The 17,426-nt window shown below is 39.2% G+C and overlaps 2 protein-coding genes across 4 annotated transcripts; one reads left to right on the top strand and one right to left on the bottom strand.

Annotated features, from left to right (window-relative positions):
- The first annotated feature begins 280 nt into the window (after positions 1-280).
- LOC139422894 (transmembrane protein 120B) lies at positions 281-7,991 on the top strand. Its single transcript, XM_071174349.1, has 12 exons — positions 281-539; positions 2,205-2,323; positions 2,441-2,557; positions 2,654-2,713; positions 2,803-2,898; positions 2,997-3,086; positions 3,212-3,277; positions 3,450-3,511; positions 4,335-4,427; positions 5,019-5,083; positions 5,564-5,632; positions 5,860-7,991. The coding sequence occupies exons 1-12, from the start codon at positions 477-479 to the stop codon at positions 5,974-5,976; spliced, it is 1,017 nt and encodes a 338-aa protein (XP_071030450.1). The 5' UTR covers positions 281-476; the 3' UTR covers positions 5,977-7,991.
- A 799-nt stretch (positions 7,992-8,790) lies between these two features.
- Positions 8,791-17,193, bottom strand: LOC139422895 (rho-related GTP-binding protein RhoF-like). 3 transcript variants are annotated; one of them, XM_071174350.1, is made up of 5 exons: positions 13,596-14,085; positions 12,736-12,823; positions 10,593-10,702; positions 9,613-9,747; positions 8,791-9,401 (listed from the first exon to the last, which is right to left on the bottom strand). In XM_071174350.1, the coding sequence occupies exons 1-5, from the start codon at positions 13,728-13,730 to the stop codon at positions 9,237-9,239; spliced, it is 633 nt and encodes a 210-aa protein (XP_071030451.1). In that variant the 5' UTR covers positions 13,731-14,085; the 3' UTR covers positions 8,791-9,236. The 3 variants fall into 3 exon arrangements, with proteins under 3 accessions (XP_071030451.1, XP_071030452.1, XP_071030453.1); XM_071174351.1 differs by lacking the exon at positions 13,596-14,085 and adding an exon at positions 17,023-17,193 and having other exon boundaries at positions 9,010-9,401; XM_071174352.1 differs by having other exon boundaries at positions 9,010-9,401; positions 13,881-14,036.
- Positions 17,194-17,426: the final 233 nt, after the last annotated feature.

Raw genomic sequence — 17,426 nt, 5'->3', positions numbered from 1 at the left:
CCAACCTGTATATAATGAACGGTGGCAACAGTCTGTGACCAAGCGTTCTATCCCCATAGCAACCAACTTGCATAGACGTACACATTTTCCTGTCAGCGTTTGCGCTGTCAGTAACATTTTTTAGTTCTTGTAAATGTATTATACTGCTCTTCAAATCATTATTCAAAACATTTTTCTCAAACAGTAATGTGAAGCTGTTATTGTAGTAGGCGTTCCTGTCTAGTATTAATATTTCTGCACTTTTAGAACTGTGACGTCACGAATGTACATTTGTATATTTGGGCGGTCTGACGCATGCGCGCAGCGTGACATGGAAAAATAATCTTGAACAGCTGTAGCTACCATTCTTATTATGCCTCAGTGGTAGCTACCAAAAAATACTAGTAACTGTCTGAGGCTGTATTGTAGCCATCTGGAGGTTCTGTACAGGGAGTCGGAGGAAGCGAAATAGCTAGCTCGTGCCGCTAACTGTCACAATGTCCCTGCAAAGGTGTCAAACTGATTGGGAAGAAATTGACCAAGAATATCAACAATTACAGGTAGGCCTATGTGAAGCCTGTTTGACAGCTAGCTAACGTTAGTGCGTAGCGTGACGTGTACTACCGTCAGTTCGGCAAGAGAGGAGACGATATAGCTACGATTGTCAACTCAGTTTGGTAGATTGCTAGCTAGCCTGTTAGTTCGTTTGCTAGCTAGCTGGTTCAGTTAACCTATTGTCAAATTAGTATGCTGGGTTATCGGGTAACGTTATAATTGTACACAATATTTTGTATTCAGGAACTTTCCAATATAATTATGCTGAATAACAATATAAACGCAACATGTAAAGTGTTGGTTCCATGAGCTGAAATGAAAGATCCCAGAAATGTTCCATATGCACAAAAAGCTTATTTCTCTCAAATTGTCTACCAATTTGTTTACATCCCTATTAGTGAGCATTTTTCCTTTGCCAAGACAATCCATCCAGCTGACAGGTGTGGCATATCAAGAATTATACAGCATGATCATTACACATGTGCATCTTGTGCTGGGGACAATAAAAGGCCACTCTAAAATGTGCAGTTTTGTCACAACACAATGCCACAGATGTCTCAATTTTTGAGGGAGCGTACAATTGGCATGCTGACTGCGGGAATGTCCACCAGAGCTGTTACCAGAGAATTTAATATTCCTTTCTCTACCATAAGCCACCTCTGTCGTTTTAGAGAATTTGCAGTACATCCAACCGGCCTCTCAACCGCAGGCCACGTGTATGGTTTTGAAGTTAACGTTGTGAACCATAACCCCCAAGTGCCCCATGGGGCGGTGGGTTGATGGTATGGGCAGGCATAAGCTATGGCCACTGAACACAATTGCATTTTATCGATGGCAATTTGAATGCAGAGATACGTGATGAGATTCTGAGGCCCATTGTTGTGCCATTCATCCGCCGCCTTCACCTCATGCTTCAGCATGAAAGTGCACTGCCCCAAGATCTGTGTACAATTCCTGACATCTGAAAATGTCGCAGTTCTTCCATGGCCTGCATACTCACCAGACATGTCACACATTGAGTATGTTTGGGATGCTCTGGATCGACGTGTTAGACAGTGTGTTCCAGTTCCCGCCATTATCCATCAACTCCATACAGCCATTGGAGAGTGGGACAACATTCCACAGGCCACAATCAACAGCCTGATCAACTCTATGCGAATCAGTCAAATGACTGATTTCCTTATGAATTGTAACTCACTCAGTAGAATCTTTGAAATTGTTGCATTGTATATTTTTGTTCAATATATTATCCTGGGGTATGCAAGTCAGGTTTACTTGAATTGGTGCAGCTAGCTAGATTTTAATATATGGAAATTTGGCCAGTGAATGGCAAACGTTAGCTCGTTAACTAGCAATAATAGCTTGTTGAGGTCATAATAACAAGCAAGCAAACTAGCTAGCTCAAGGTTGATAACAATGATTAGTAGCTAGCTAGTTGTTTTTATAGTGAAATCTCCCAAATTGTAACTTCGGCACAGTTAAATCAGTCAACCAATGCAGGTATGTAGCAAATAAGGGTCACTTTACCCAGGGTGCAGTGGCTTCTTTCCCTCTCATTTCCTTCTTGACACCACTTGAAAGGACAGGATAAGTTCAAAATAAAATAATTGCCGATATATTTGAGTACAGATGAAACATCCTTCGGTAATTTATTTCCATTTTATTTATAGGAAACTCACAAAGTGTACAGACAGAAGCTCGATGAGCTCACCAATCTCCAGGCAACATGCAGCAGTGCCATTAGTAAACAGCGGAAGGGTCTAAAAGACCTCGGGCACAGTCTGTGCAAGTAAGTAGCCTACTCTTAGTGCTGTCAGTTGACACAGAATGGTTGTCTTATTTTCCTGTACCAAAGGTCCCCATAAGTAGGACCTGAGTGTTTTAAAGGTTTAATTTTCTTCTACAGGTGCACAAAAACGAGTGATGAGAAAGAAACGGAACTGATCAAAGACATCCAAATGCAAATTAAAGACAAAGAGAACTTCTTCTTTGATATGGAAGCCTATTTGCCAAAGAAGAATGGGTCAGTGTATTTGAGGACTTGATTATTACATATTTTGGTTACAGATGTTACCATGTGAGGGTGTCAAAGCATATTGTAAAATGTTTCTCTTTTCAGATTGTACTTAAATTTGGTGCTTGGCAATGTGAATGTAACACTTCTCAGCAACCAGGCAAAGTAAGTGTGCTTTAACAAAATATCTGTATTCAGTCACATCCCCATGGTTTCTGCTTATGACCCCCTGTTTGTTCTATTCTCTGGAGCAGATTTGCCTATAAAGATGAATATGAGAAGTTCAAGCTTTTTATGACAATAATCTTGATGTTTGGGGCCATAACCTGTCTCTTTTTGCTCAATTACCGGTGAGTTGGCTATGTTATGCATTTGATGTTTCCTTGTAGCATCTTTTAATGTTTCATCAAAGCGAAGTAGTTGTAAAATGTCTGTTTTGTTGTTGCAGTGTCACAGATGAAATCTTCAACTTCTTGCTGGTTTGGTACTACTGCACTTTGACCATAAGGGAAAGCATCCTCATGAGCAATGGGTCCCGGTGAGCTACTAAGCTTTTTATGTGATTTATTTTATTTTTTTAACTCTGTGAGATCAAAATACTTTACCAGTGTGCCTACCAAGTTATGCTTCTTTATTCTAATTCCAAAACATGTGTCCTTTCAGGATCAAAGGGTGGTGGGTCTCCCATCATTATGTCTCTACCTTCCTATCAGGTGTAATGCTTACCTGGTAAGTGCTTTATTTATGTTTTAACTTTGAACACTTTCTTTGAATTGCTGTTGGTCAAAAGCAAAACATCTGTTGGCAGTTGCCCTAAAAGCTTTTCTGACAAGCAGTTTGATTGATTAACGTTATCCCATCACCTGTATTGATTGGTTCCTCTGTTTGCTTCTTCTCAAAGGCCAGAGGGGTCCATGTATCAGATGTTTAGAAGTCAATTCCTTGCATTCTCCATTTACCAGAGTAAGCATCTACTTTTTCTATTTATACTGAACAAAAATATAAATGCAACATGTAAAGTGTTGGTCCTATGTTTCATGAGCTGAAATAAAATATCCTAGAAATCTTCCATGTGCACAAAAAGCTTATTTTCCACAAATGTGTTTACATCCCTATTAGGGATCATTTCTCCTTTGCCAAGATAATCCATCCAGCTGACAGGTGTGGCATATCAAGAATTATACAGCATGATCATTACACATGTGCACCTTGAGCTGGGGACAATAAAAGGCCGCTCTAAATGTGCAGTTTTGTCACACAACACAATACCACAGATGTCTCAAGTTTTGAGGGAGTGTACAATTGTACGACCAACCGCAGACCATATGTAACCACGTCAGCCCAGGACCTCCACATCTGGCTTCTTCACCTGCGGGATTGTCTGAGACCAGTCACCCAAACAGCTGATAAAACTGAGGAGTATTTCTGTCTGTAATAAATAACTTTTGTGAAGAGAAACTATTTCATATTGGGTGGGCTTGGCTCCCCAGCGGGTGGGCCCCTGCCCAGTCATGTGAAATCCATTGATTAGGACCTGCTGAATTTATTTCAATTGACTGATTTCCTGATATGAACTGTAACTCAGTAAAATAGTTGACATTTTTGTGTGTTGCGTTTAATAGTCTTGTTACGTAGATATTGTGTTGAGGAAAAAAAATACAAAATAATCACAAGCCGCACAATACAGCCTAAATTACTGTAATGTAAGTGCATGTCATTGCTCAAACATTATTGGTTGTGAAGGTGTTTGATACATATTTTATTTATCCATCCTTTTGTTTTTCAGGCTTTGTGCATTTTCTTCAATATTACTACCAAAGTGGCTGCTTATACCGGTTACGAGCTTTGGGGGAGAGAAATCAGTTGGACCTCACAGTGGGTAAGATGAGCTTCTTTTCAGTTAGGGAAGCTTCTAAGGCTTGCTTATTGGTTATGACTTGGGAAACCCCCTGTGGGCTTTTGAACCATTTACAAGACAGTTGTGTGTGTTAATAGTTGTTGCAATAAAGTGGGCCACAAGCAACCCCATGACTACAAAAATGGGACGACGGTGGGGTTTTACCATTAAGCAAGTTGTTTCTCTTCCATGTTGAGTGAAATCCCAGTTGTCGGAATACCTTGCAGAACATCACACTCTTTGAATCTCAAGTTTTCCTTTCTACTGCCCAAAATTGCAATTATGATATACATTTTTCTAGTGTATTTCTATCTGGCTGACCACAGAGAGCTGATGGATAACATCTCACAATCAGTTTGCAGCTGCCCCTTGAACAGAGTATTGGTTCTGACATACAGAATGTTTAGCTCTGTTTTTGGTATAGCTTACCGTATTCTCCTTACCATAATGTGTCTAATGATTAACCTATACCCTTGACAAAGCTTTTTAAACTGGATGTAAACTTTCTGTAGTTTGTGCTTTAGCGAATGTTAATTTTCCACCATTAGTAATGTATGCGTGTCTGTTTTGCAGAAGGGTTTCAGTCATGGATGTGGAGAGGGCTCACCTTCCTCTTGCCATTTCTCTTTTTCGGCCATGTAAGTCAAACGCCAGACCACCACGCAGCTCCTAAATATGGGTTTAGTTCAGAGGTTGTTTACATTTATTCCACCTTTCTACTACTTTCAACTCAAGACATTGACGTATCAGGCTTAATATCTTTTCTCAACAGTGATGAACTTAAATACAATTGTATTAATTGGTCATCCAGGGATGAGGTCAGGTTAGTCTGGGTGTGTGCCAGTGTGTTTCACACAGACTGGGATGAGAGTGGGGTGGGGAGACGGTCAACTGAAAGTAAGAGGTTATTGCAAAGTCTGTCACTGTTGTAAATAAAGTCTTGCCCAACATGATTGCAAGGCTTTAATTTAGTTCCTTATTCCAGTGAATAAGATGGTTATTTCTGCTGTTTATACATTTACATGTACACACTCCAGGGTAAGCTTCCATGCTCGTGTGCTTGAATAAGGTTTCAGGTCTTGGACTGAGCTTTTCTCTCTCTCCAATCCCCTTCACAGTTCTGGCAGCTGTACAATGCTATGACTCTGTTTCGGTTGGCAGGACATGAAGACTGTAAAGAGTGGCAGGTAAGGACAGAAATACTACCCTACAATCTCTAAGTCCATTGTTTTCAAATACAATACAACATGTCTCTACTTCCAGCCCGTCTTGTGCAAGCTCGTCTAGAATTTTCTTGTAACCTATGCTCGTTACAAGACTTCTCTCTGACGCTGGAAGATTAACCTTGTGATGTTATTATACTAAATGTCATGAATACATGTCATTCCTAGTGCCTTTGTTTGTATCTTTTCAGGTATTTATGTTGGCACTGACATTTCTTGTCCTATTCCTGGGGAATTTTCTCACCACATTAAAAGTTGTTCATCAAAAGATCCAGGAAAACCCAGAAAAGGTGCAAAAGCAGGAGTGAGCGAGTGACTACAGCTCAGAACTCCAAGTGGCCAGTAACCAATAAGCAAAAGGGCACTTTGACACGCACAGCCGATGGAAAGATGGACGGCAGAGGGTTTGTGCCAGGAAAAGACCAGAGAGACCAATATGTCTCGGACCGTGATGACAGCTGCAACATTAACCAATAATCTTGGCTGAGTGTGCTTTTGTTTCCGATAACCTGTCAATGTCCTTGCTACACATGCAATCACAACACAGAGCAGCTTTCATCTGGCAGATGAACCACTGCGATCCTGGACCATTTGAGGCTTGATCCTTTTAGATTTAGTGAGTGGACAGACTAATTATGGTGTTGATGTTTTTAGGTCGGAGCATGAACTACATGTACAGAGAGCCACTCTTCAAACTATATGCAACTCAACAAAGACAAGTAGCATTAGGTCAGGGTTTCCCAAACTCGGTCCTGGGCCCCTCCAGGTGCACGTTTGAGTGTTTGCCCTAGAATTACACAACTAAATCAAATGATCAAAGCTTGATGATGATGATGATGATGATGATTAGTTGGGTATTTGAGTCAGTGTGTAGTGCTAGGACAAAAAACAAATGTGTACCCAGGGGGGGCCCATGACTGAGTTTGAGAAACCCTGCATTAGGTCATGAGAAAAGGTGAGTTTATATGTATATATGTACTGTGTGGTCATGTCACTACTTCACATAACTGTTATCGGTATGGCATATTTGAATACGTCCAGGGCACAGCCATTTTTTCACTGTTATTTGTAACTACACGTGTCTGTCTTTTTGATGTTTTTCAGTAAAGATTCATTGAACTATACATTTCTCCCCGGTGTGCTGTTGAAAGTTAACCCATTTGCTTATTTCTGGATAGTGACATGTCTATATTATATAAACTAAAGCCTGCTTCTTCTTTCAGCAAGGTACCAGCCAGGACATAACTGATCATAGACATTTACACATTTTAACAGCAGCAGTTTACTACCATTGTTTGGGTTGATTTGGCAACCATAAATTACACAGGCATTCAATTTTGAAATGATGCGTATACTAATGATTCTGACCAGGTTTGAGTATACAAGGGTTTCTCTTCTGTAGTGGTCTGCACCTTGCTTAGCTGAGTGCCTGTTGTAACATTTAAGACGCAGTGGATTTGGCATAGACAAAAGTCCATCTTTTTTAAATCCTGTAATCTGGTTCAAAATGATAACCCTTTCAATTAATTATTATTTGAGAGACTTGTCCAAATCAGGTTGTGCAAGACGATGCTGGTTGTTTGAGTTCACCTTGATCACAATATGCTGTTAAGGTCCACAACAAGCAATTGCTGCTATGAGCACTGGTACTGTGAACAAATGATTGGCAATAATGTCTTGAGCACGAATGTGCTGGAGTGTATATAAATCTGCTGACATACATGGTATGTATTGTAACGCGTCCACTCTGAACTATGTACAATTCTCAAGAGTTTTTGTACCCATTTTCAGCATTTCATTTTTTTACTGTTATTAGATGTGCATTTGAACAAAGTCTCAACTTTTATTACTTAGTGACAGGGCTTTCTAAATGCCTTATCTCTCACTGTAGCCTGTCACAATTGTGTGATGTATGTTTTTGTTCCATTTGGAATCAAGTGTTATGTTATTGGGGAAAATGTAAGGTCTTGGGCTTTTAGTCTTGTTTTCATTTAAAAAAAATCTATTGTACTCTCGAAGGGAACCACTATTTTTGTTACACTTGTAGGAAAAAGCTAAAGCATGTTATTGAATTTAACATTTTGGTCTAATGGTCAGCTGTCAAATCTGCCACAATGCAGTACACAACAGATCCTATTTCCTCATGTATTGTTAGTTTGGTTTAATGTTCATGTCATGGATTGTCCTGTCATAAGACTAACTTGTGCCTGAACGTACACCTGTAACAAGAGACACTGGACAAAATAATTTAATTTATGCTGTCTCTTACTGCTTTTTCACACTGTATACATGGCTGTAAGACAAATAAAACATCTGATTCAAAGATTTTGTGATGTCTTTTCATTATGTTTAGTTGTGGCATTTAATTGATTGGGCTGATTTATTTTCAACATGACTTATGTTAATATTGAATCAGCTTCGCATGATGGTAACGGTTCCCTCTTGGGGGAATATACTTATGTCAGAGCCATTTATTTACATACATGGATATATATGGCTCTGTGTAATGTAATTTTACAACTAGAAAATCATGTGATGTGTTTCTTTCCTAAACATGCATATCAATCAGCATGTCCATATTATTCAGTTATCTAAGTAGGAAACACTGCCTTGTCTGTTTTTTTCATAGCAACCACCACTAGTGAGCACTGTCATTTAACTTAGTGACCTGCAATACATATTTGTCTAGACTCCAGCTTTGAAAGGAGCTAATTTCTAACAGCTTTCAACCACTAGTAAATTGCCCTGACAATATAAAAGGTGCAGCATCACATTGTACTCAGAAGATGGTGCACTGTGTATCAACATGCTTGGTAAGCACGGTCACTGATTAGTACTTATCATCCACTGCAGAAAGGGTAAGCCGCTTACATGAACATATGTAACAGATATTTTCCCTGAGTAGGTATCCATTAACAGACAACTTCCTGAAACAAATCTTGCCAGATGATAGTGATCAGTGGACCAGAGCTGTGAGGAAGAGTTATTCAAGGTAACACAGTACATTAAGTAGGTCAGTGCCTCGTCCTAGAAATGGAACTGCTACAAAAAAATGTTTTACAAATCAACCACTCAATGATCGTGAGAGATGTTAAAAAAATAAACACAAAAGGCCAGCAATAGGCATAACAAGTTCTTTATAAAAGTAAAAATAGAAATTCAGTAATTGATAAAAGGATATTTGAAAAAAAGGTATATGAAGTACAATCTCAATCTGCTTTTATATGCCAATTTACACCCTGGTCTAACGTAGCTAGTAATTAACAAAACCACTCTAGAATCCCAGGATAGACCTTGCGCCCATAGAACTAGCAGGAATTCCATCTCTATCCTAGCAGATCTTAGTAGATATTAGTTCAGTGTTCAATATCATTGTTCAGATCCCAAAGGCATGAATTGGTTGGGGATAGAACAGGCTCTTCTTGAAATTGAATTAGGATGACCCAGGATGTGGCAAGCAGTTGTTTATAATAGACAAGCAGCAGAATGTGTAGCTTTGGCATGTAAGTGACAGTGTCCCCTGTTGTGTCAATGGCCTTCAAGCCTCTGTCCTTTCACTAGAACGAGGTCACAGGATGACACAATGCCTCTTCTTCGTACGTTGTCTTGCTCTGCGGCTTGATGCCAGGGCTTTTTTGGTGGCATCTCTGAAAATGTCCTCTACGTTCTCCCGGTATTTGGCTGAACACTCTAGATAAAGCTCAGCACTCATATGCCGCCTGGTCTCCTCACCCTGTGGAACCAAACAATGAGCAGTCACTGGATGACAGGGAGTACTGGACCAGAATTGGAGACTGGTAAACAGGGCAAAGCAGAGAAGGTTTTCTAGGATCAAGCATTTGAAAGCCATTATCCATAATTCACATGAAATGGTTAAAGTCAAAGCACCACACCTCAAGTTATGTGTATAAACCCTGTCATCAGGAGGACAGGTTGATCCTCACCTGTGTGTAAGTGATGGGAGCCTGGTCCATGGCTTTGAGCCTCCTGGTACGCTCCTTATCCTTCCTCAGGTCAGTCTTACAGCCAATCAGAATAACAGGAACATCGCGACAGAAGTGGTTCACTTCCGGGTACCACTGTGTGAGACAGCAGAACACAATAGTGAATGTAGAGGTAAGAGGTCAAGGTAGGAAGGAGCTCAAACTGTCACATTGGGATTACACTCGGGATCATGGTGTTTGCATACTGTGTGTGTGTACTGTTTTCATATTTTCATTGACTTGACCCATAAACAATTAGCAATAAGTTTCATCAATGACCCAAAAGAGGAAACAGATAACCTACATAAAATAGCCTACAAAAATACTACATTGACAGGTTGTTTGGTTTGGCTCTACGCCCACCCAGGTATCGGTTCTACAAGTAGGTGTTTTTACCCCCTCCCTTGCTGTAATGTTTTGTGCTTACAAAGTCTCACTCTGACTGCATTCCCCTTGACTTTATCACATGGCATGCATTTATGGCTCTTTATTGACATCTCCCTGCTCATTGAGGGAGGCTTCCAGCACATTCCCGTCTGTTTTTCAGGCCAAGCCACTGCGGTCAAAGTTCATGTGCTCTGGTTGAGTCACAAGTAGCGAGCAAAGTCAAAAGAATGTACACAGTCACATCAAAGTCAATCTCCAACAATCATTCATCAAATTCCTGCCTAGATGTGATGTCTAACCACTTATAAGTGGTGAACTCGCAATCCCTTTCCCACCTCTCTGTGGTGACTAATGTTGTGCTTGTTTATTTGTACCGACAATACTCACTAGATCTATTATGCACTGTACCGGGATCCTAGCAAAACATGCAGGCCCTTAAATTCACTGTGGTTAGCTGCTTACTTAGCGTTGGCTGTTGTTGGGCAGAATATGAATGTCATTGGCTGTCACTGGATAATGTAATATCGTAGATGAATCATGATCAATGAGCTTACCTTGATTAAGACATTTTCAAAACTGGTGGGGTTGGTCACATCATAACAAACTAACACCAGGTTGGCATTCTGGTAGGAGAGTGGCCTCAAACGATCGTAATCATCTTGGCCTGAAAAAATGGACACACAAATACACTCAATGTAAAGTGTTTGGTGAACTTATAGAAGGAAAAAATAGATAATATTACACCCCCCCCCCCTAACAACCTCTAGTAATAAAAGTTGAGTTGATACTGAACCATGTTATAACCCGTTTTAAAACCACATCCTGGCTTCAACTTCCTTTCCCTGTCAAATACAGTGGCTGTTGCGGCAGTTAGGCTAAGATAAGCCGGTGACTCACAGTGGAGACACTGCACTAGGACACGTGATAGGCTGTCCTTGGAAACACCAAAATCAGCCCCCGACATAGTAAGTAGATCATTCTGCCACTGTTATTATTCAATACGTGTAACTTACATTTCTAGAGGGGAGGGGTTTGCAAGATCCAGTATTGATAGAGAACAAGTATAAAGTAATTTCTGAAACTAACTTCTCAGGAAGCCAAGTATTCCACAAGTCTTGATAAAACCATAAAATACAATGTACAAAACATTAGGAACACCTTCCTAATATTGTTTTACACCCCCTTTTGTCCTCAGAGCAGCCTCAATTTGTTGAGGCATGGACTCTACAAGGTGTCGAAAGCCTTCCACAGGGATGATGGCCCATGTTGACTCCAATGCTTCTCACAGTTGTGTCAAGTTGGCTGGATGTCCTTTGGGTGGTGGACCATTCTTGATACACACGGGAAACTGTTGAGTGTGAAAAACCCAGCAGTGTTGCAGTTCTTGACACACTCAAACTGGTGCGCCTGACACCTACTACCATTCCCCGTTCAAAGAGACTTAAATATTTTGTCTTGCCCATTCACCGTCTGAATGGTACACATACACAAGACATGTCTCAATTGTCTCAAGACTTAAAAATCCTTCTTCTTCTTCTTCCCCTTCATTTACCCTGATTGAAGTGGATTTAACAGGTGACATCAGTAAGGGATCACAGCTTTCACCTGGTCAGTCTATGTCATGGAAAGTCAGGTGTTCCTAATGTTTTGTACACTCAGTGTATGCTGGTATAGAACCACATAGTGGAGGTGTCAAAATACCCATAAAACCTGGCGGTCAAAACAGTGAAATGGTTCCAATAATTTTTCTACCATTCATTTTTCCCATAGGGGATTTTAGAAACACTTAAAATAATGGCTGTGTTTTGTGATCCCTTACTGAAGTCACCTGCTAAATCCACTTCAATCAGTGTGTATGAAGGGGAGGAGACAGGTTAAAGAAGGTGTTTTTAAAATCCCCTATTGGAAAAATGTCTGGTGAAAAAACGAATGGAACCATTTCCTTTTTTGACCGCTAGGTTTTATGGGTAATGTGACTCATACCGTGGTACTCTATTTGTGATTTACAATATCCATAACAACGAGCTGAAAAACTAGAAAATCAAGTTTGACATGATCTTAATCAAATAGTAAACAATTCAACAGAATAAAGTTATTATTTAGAAGCTATTAGATTTTCAATTCAATATCTAGCCATTTGAGCTGATAATCTGAGGTTTCACTGACAATGTCTAGTTTAAAGTATCAAAGAACCACTCAGATGCAAATACAGTTACAAACATTATTTCTATAGATGAGCCTCCACCACATCCTCTGTCACAGCAGCTTTCTGCAACACTGCTGCTTGTCATTGCATCAGTGCAATGACATTTTCAGTTCTCATCCTCCAGCAAACTAGTCCCATGTTTGTTTTTACTGTTTATTCTCCAGAAAACAAGAGGATAAATAAGTCACAATATCTTTAACTGATGGCTATATTATTCAAAAATTGAAAGCATTTCAGAATCTCTGTTCTGAACCCAATGCTTGGATTGCACTGACCTGACACAATTATATTGTTCTATCTAGCTTTATGTTCCACCTAGCTGATCAAAGATATGCTACCAGAATATATCTGCTCCAGCATTACAGGCAATATGACTCCACACCCACAGAACAACGATCCACACCCTACATACCTGCCCATTGTGCAGGAACAGAACCCTCTTCTTTATCTATAGATACTTAATAATGATTATGTTGCATAGGGGACCTTACCAGCTGTGTCATAGAGGTTGAGCCGAATCTCTTTCCCTCCATACGTGACTGTGGTGACATATTTCTCAAACACAGACGGAGCATACTTCTGTTAAACGAAAATGACAAAGGGAGAAAGAAATTCAGTATTTCAATCATTTTGCATTTCATCCAAGGGATACTGTAAATGCACATAATTGAGACAATGTAATTCAACCAAAACTGGATACAGTGCCATAGATCTTGAAAACATGTAATGCTCTGTCTAGGATAATTTCTTAATTATGTTACAAATCATTATCTTTGGAGAAGGAAGCCTATATTTAGAATAGTGTTACTTATTTGTGCTAACTTACCATGACTTCTTTTGGGAGAGTTAATTTAGTTAAAACTGAATATATTTGCATAGTCTAAACTGTTTATTCAAAAGGTTGTTTATGCTGGAACTGACAGTGTTGGTATTAGTGAAAGGTTGTTTATGCTGGAACTGACAGTGTTGGTATTAGAGTCTTAACTTGAATAATGAACTAAGCATAAATCTGCTGACCAATAATGGAGATGGCAATAAAATAACTTGTTTTATTTGTATTAAGAAATAAGTTAGTAAGATTAGTGATATAAACAATATACTTTTACATTCATTTCATGGTAGAGAGGAGATAATCATGAGGCTACTTTCCTGACAGGAACTAAATCTGAGTATGGCTTGGTGATGTTACCCTCAAAAGGTCACAAATTAATAATGACTGCATAAGTAAATATATTTTTTTTAAAGGGTGATTACTTTAATCTAAAACAATTATGTTCATAAACACACTTACTTCCTTACTCTAATAAGCAAACATCTCAAGAGATGCCACTAGATGCCATGTTGTCCTTACCTCTGGAAAGTCTCCTTTGGCATACACCATTAGAAGGGATGTTTTCCCACATCCCCCATCACCCACAATAACAATTTTTAGTTCTTCTCCCTTCTTAGCGTTGCCATTGCTAGTCATAGTACCATTCTGTGTCATATCTAGAATCCAACAGGTCGCAGTCAGACAGAAGTCAGGATAAAGTCAGTCCCTCCCAACTGAGTCTGAACACATGTCAGTTCCACCCAATTAACTTATAATGAGAACCTGGCTAAGTGGGAAGAATGAGTGTCAACAAGAGGAACAAACCAAGCTCAGTCTCATCTTGAACAGGTGTCTCACTCTGCTCTGTTCACCACTTAATGGTCCTTTCCAACTTCAGTTATTTCCTAGTGACCCTGAACACCCTTCTCTTCCTAATCAATTTGTTCACTGAAAGCGTCTCTGTGGTAAAAGCTCAGTCACGCAATAGAGTCAGTCTACAGCTGCTCGCTCTCTCGCTCTCTACCGCTCTGTAGTCATCTGGCCTGTTCCATCACATCACTGGGTGGGGCAGAGGCTCACACTGAGGCACTTCCTCTATTTAGAAAGGTGTGTTTAGTGGGCTGTAGAAGAGTTCTGAGTAGTTCACTCTGCTCTGTGCTCTCCCCTTCCCTCTCAGAGCAGAAACCAATGTATTCATTTATTTTTTACCTAGGAAAGTCATTTAAGAACTAAATCTTATTTTACAATGACGGACTACCCTGGCCAAACTCTCCCCTAACCCGGACAGTGCTGGGCCAATTGTGCGCTGCCCTATGCGACTCCCAATCATGTCTGGTTGTGATATAGCCTGGGATTGAACCAGGGCCTGTAGTGACACCTCTATCACTGAGATGCAGTGCCTTAGACCGCTGTGCCACTCAGTAGCCAATAATGATCAGTGGCATCTGAAGTATTTGTGCTCTGTGATATAGAGAGCTATAACTGAGTGGACTCTGGGTTAGCTGGGGTTAGGATCACACACAGGCCTAGTAACATTTGACTTGACCTAGTAACCTGTGCCTATACCTTAAGAGCGCTCTTATTTTATACTGAACAAAAATATAAAACGCAACATGCAACAATTTCAAAGATTTTACTGAGTTACAGTTCATATAAGGAAATCAGTCAAAATAAATTAATTAGACCCTAATCTATGGATTTCACATGACTGGGAATGCAGATATGCACGGTTGTGATGCCAGTTGGACGCACTCCAAATTCTCTAAAACGACTGAAGTGGCTTATGGTAGAAAAGTGAACACTAAATTCTCTGGCAACAGCTCTGGTGGACATTCCTACAGTCAGCATTCCAATTGCACACTCCCTCAAAACTTGAGACATCTGTGGCATTGTGTTGTGTGACAAAACTGCACATTTTAGTGTGGCCTTATGTCCCCAACACAAGGTACACCTGTGTAATGATCATGCCGTTTAATAAGCTTCTTTATATGCCACACCTGCCAGGTGGATGGATTATCTTGGCAAAGGAGAAATGCTCACTAATAGCGATGTAAACTAATTTGTGCACAAAATTTGAGAGAAATAAGCATTTTATGCCCATGGAACATTTCTGGGATATTTTATTTCAGCTCATGAAACTTTACATGTTGCATTTATATATATATATGTTTTTTGTAATTTACCACCATGGAAGAAAAGGCTCTTCTTTGTGTTGATTCATACAGTATTTCATCCTGTGTGGTTCTAGTCTGGGTACCAGTCAGTTTTGCTGACATTCCATGAATTGTATTCCATGTTGCATGCCAACATTTAGCATGACAGGAGTGACAAGGAGAAAATGATAGCTAAACAGACTGCTACACAGACTGTGGTTCAACTAAGCCCCTTGAAATTATAATGAAAATGTGACCACTAGACCAATAGTATATTGGCATCATATTTTTCTTAGAGTAAAGCTACAATGTATTTTAAAATCATAATCTCCGAGTCTCCTTAATTGTCTCAGATATCAAAACCATCAATGACAAAAACTCAAAAGAAAACATAACAGACATCTGATTAATTTATATTTATTTGCAGTTCAAAATTATATTTCAATGAACATTTTGAAGGAGCAAGTACATTTGAAACACAATTTCTTTAAAATGGTAGCAGGATAACAATGATATTTTGATTCACATTTAATAAGAGAAATAGCCTACCATTGGGTTGTTTTTTATGTAAATGTTTAAAAAATGTATAATTGTATGTAACAATCAAACTACTGTTTCATTGTCACCTACAGGAATGCCATCAAAAGGACTATTTCAAGTAGGTCTGTCATGTAGACTTCCCGACATGCAAATGTGTGTGAAAAGCAATACAGAGAGAGAAACCCAATAAAACATATATTTAGTTTAGATAGCATATATACAGACCCAGAGAAAATAAAAGCAAAATACACACAATAGTCTATATATGTAAATGTTTATATTAGCATATTTTTCTAATCTAAATAACAGATCAACGAGTCATGGAACAACGAATGTATGTATGTATGTGAAGTGGAATGTTAGCCTATATGAATAATAGCGTTAGCTTTTCTGTTACTGCGTCAATAAACCTTCAATATTCACAATAAATTTGAGTAAAATAATGTTTAAAATCCTAATAGGCCACTATGGCCTCTCTCTCCTGTCCATTTTGGACTGTGTGTGATTGGTCACGCTGTAACAGTGGACATGTTGACAGCCTCCACAGAACGATTACAACATTAATTCTATGCATCATTGTGATTTGAATAGTGTTGGAGATGGAAATCAATTGTTTATGCAACAAAATGTACATCTTAAAATGTTATCTTTATTTTCCTGCAACATGCTCATGAGCTAAAATGCCGTCGTGCATCCAACATAAATCAACGGGACTCCTACTATTTTGATAAATGAAAAACCCTCCATATAATCTTTTATATTTCTGTGGAACTGAAAACCAGATTAGAAAGGACAAAAAACATGCGATTATAAAAAGACGTGTTTAAATGATTGCCGATTGAAATGTTTGTTGGCCAATAGATTGTGTAACATTTAACAGTGCTTTAAAAAAATGGAGATGATCTAAATTACACCGGGTCGATTTATTTGTAGGTACGTTTTATTTTGTCTATAGGTTACAGGCTTTAATTGTAGGTTGAATAAGGTTTGAATTCATTATTCTAAATTAAATACTCAATGGGATTTGAAGTACGCTTTCAAACGTGCAGAACCTCTAATTGTTCTGTTTTGACAAATACATCCTGACAAAAACCCTATCGAAAACAACAGTATCGATTAACTGAAAACCAAAGAATTATAAAACGAATTTAGTTATGCTGTCATTGAAAACACTAATCATTTGAACTATTAACTTTTTTTAAAGGCCTAAATACCTTGCCTAAATATAACAGCTTGACATACAATGGTCCGAGAGTATAGGCAAATAAATATACCCTACTGTGCTGCGAGCAGTCGGTCTTCTGGTACAAGAGGCCCATTCCCTTTTTTTTTCTGGGTGTGCTTTAATGTGTTCCTTCTCTGCTTGCGTAATAACAGCTGGTCGGCTTTGCCATACAACAAGCCTTTATACTATGATTCAGTCGGATTTAACAGTGCTCTGTCGGTCATAGAATAAGACATTTGGGTAACACTTTTTTATTTTCACATTACTTCCGCTCTAGCTGCTTCAATAATAGCAAAAACATGGTCTTCAATAATTTGAGCACTGAGGGAGCGGATGGAATGGCCTGCATGTTCTATTCTCTACAAGAAAGGCCCATCGATTGCTGGTATCTGGCTTGCCCAACGCGTCTATTTTGTTTTCAGAGGGTGTAAACAACAGTTTGTTGGATGCATG

The sequence above is a fragment of the Oncorhynchus clarkii genome, chromosome 12 (assembly GCF_045791955.1).
Source record: "Oncorhynchus clarkii lewisi isolate Uvic-CL-2024 chromosome 12, UVic_Ocla_1.0, whole genome shotgun sequence".
Lineage (NCBI taxonomy): Eukaryota > Metazoa > Chordata > Actinopteri > Salmoniformes > Salmonidae > Oncorhynchus > Oncorhynchus clarkii.
The sequence above is the reverse complement of the archived record's forward strand: the minus strand, read 5'-3'. Positions and strand labels throughout refer to the sequence as shown.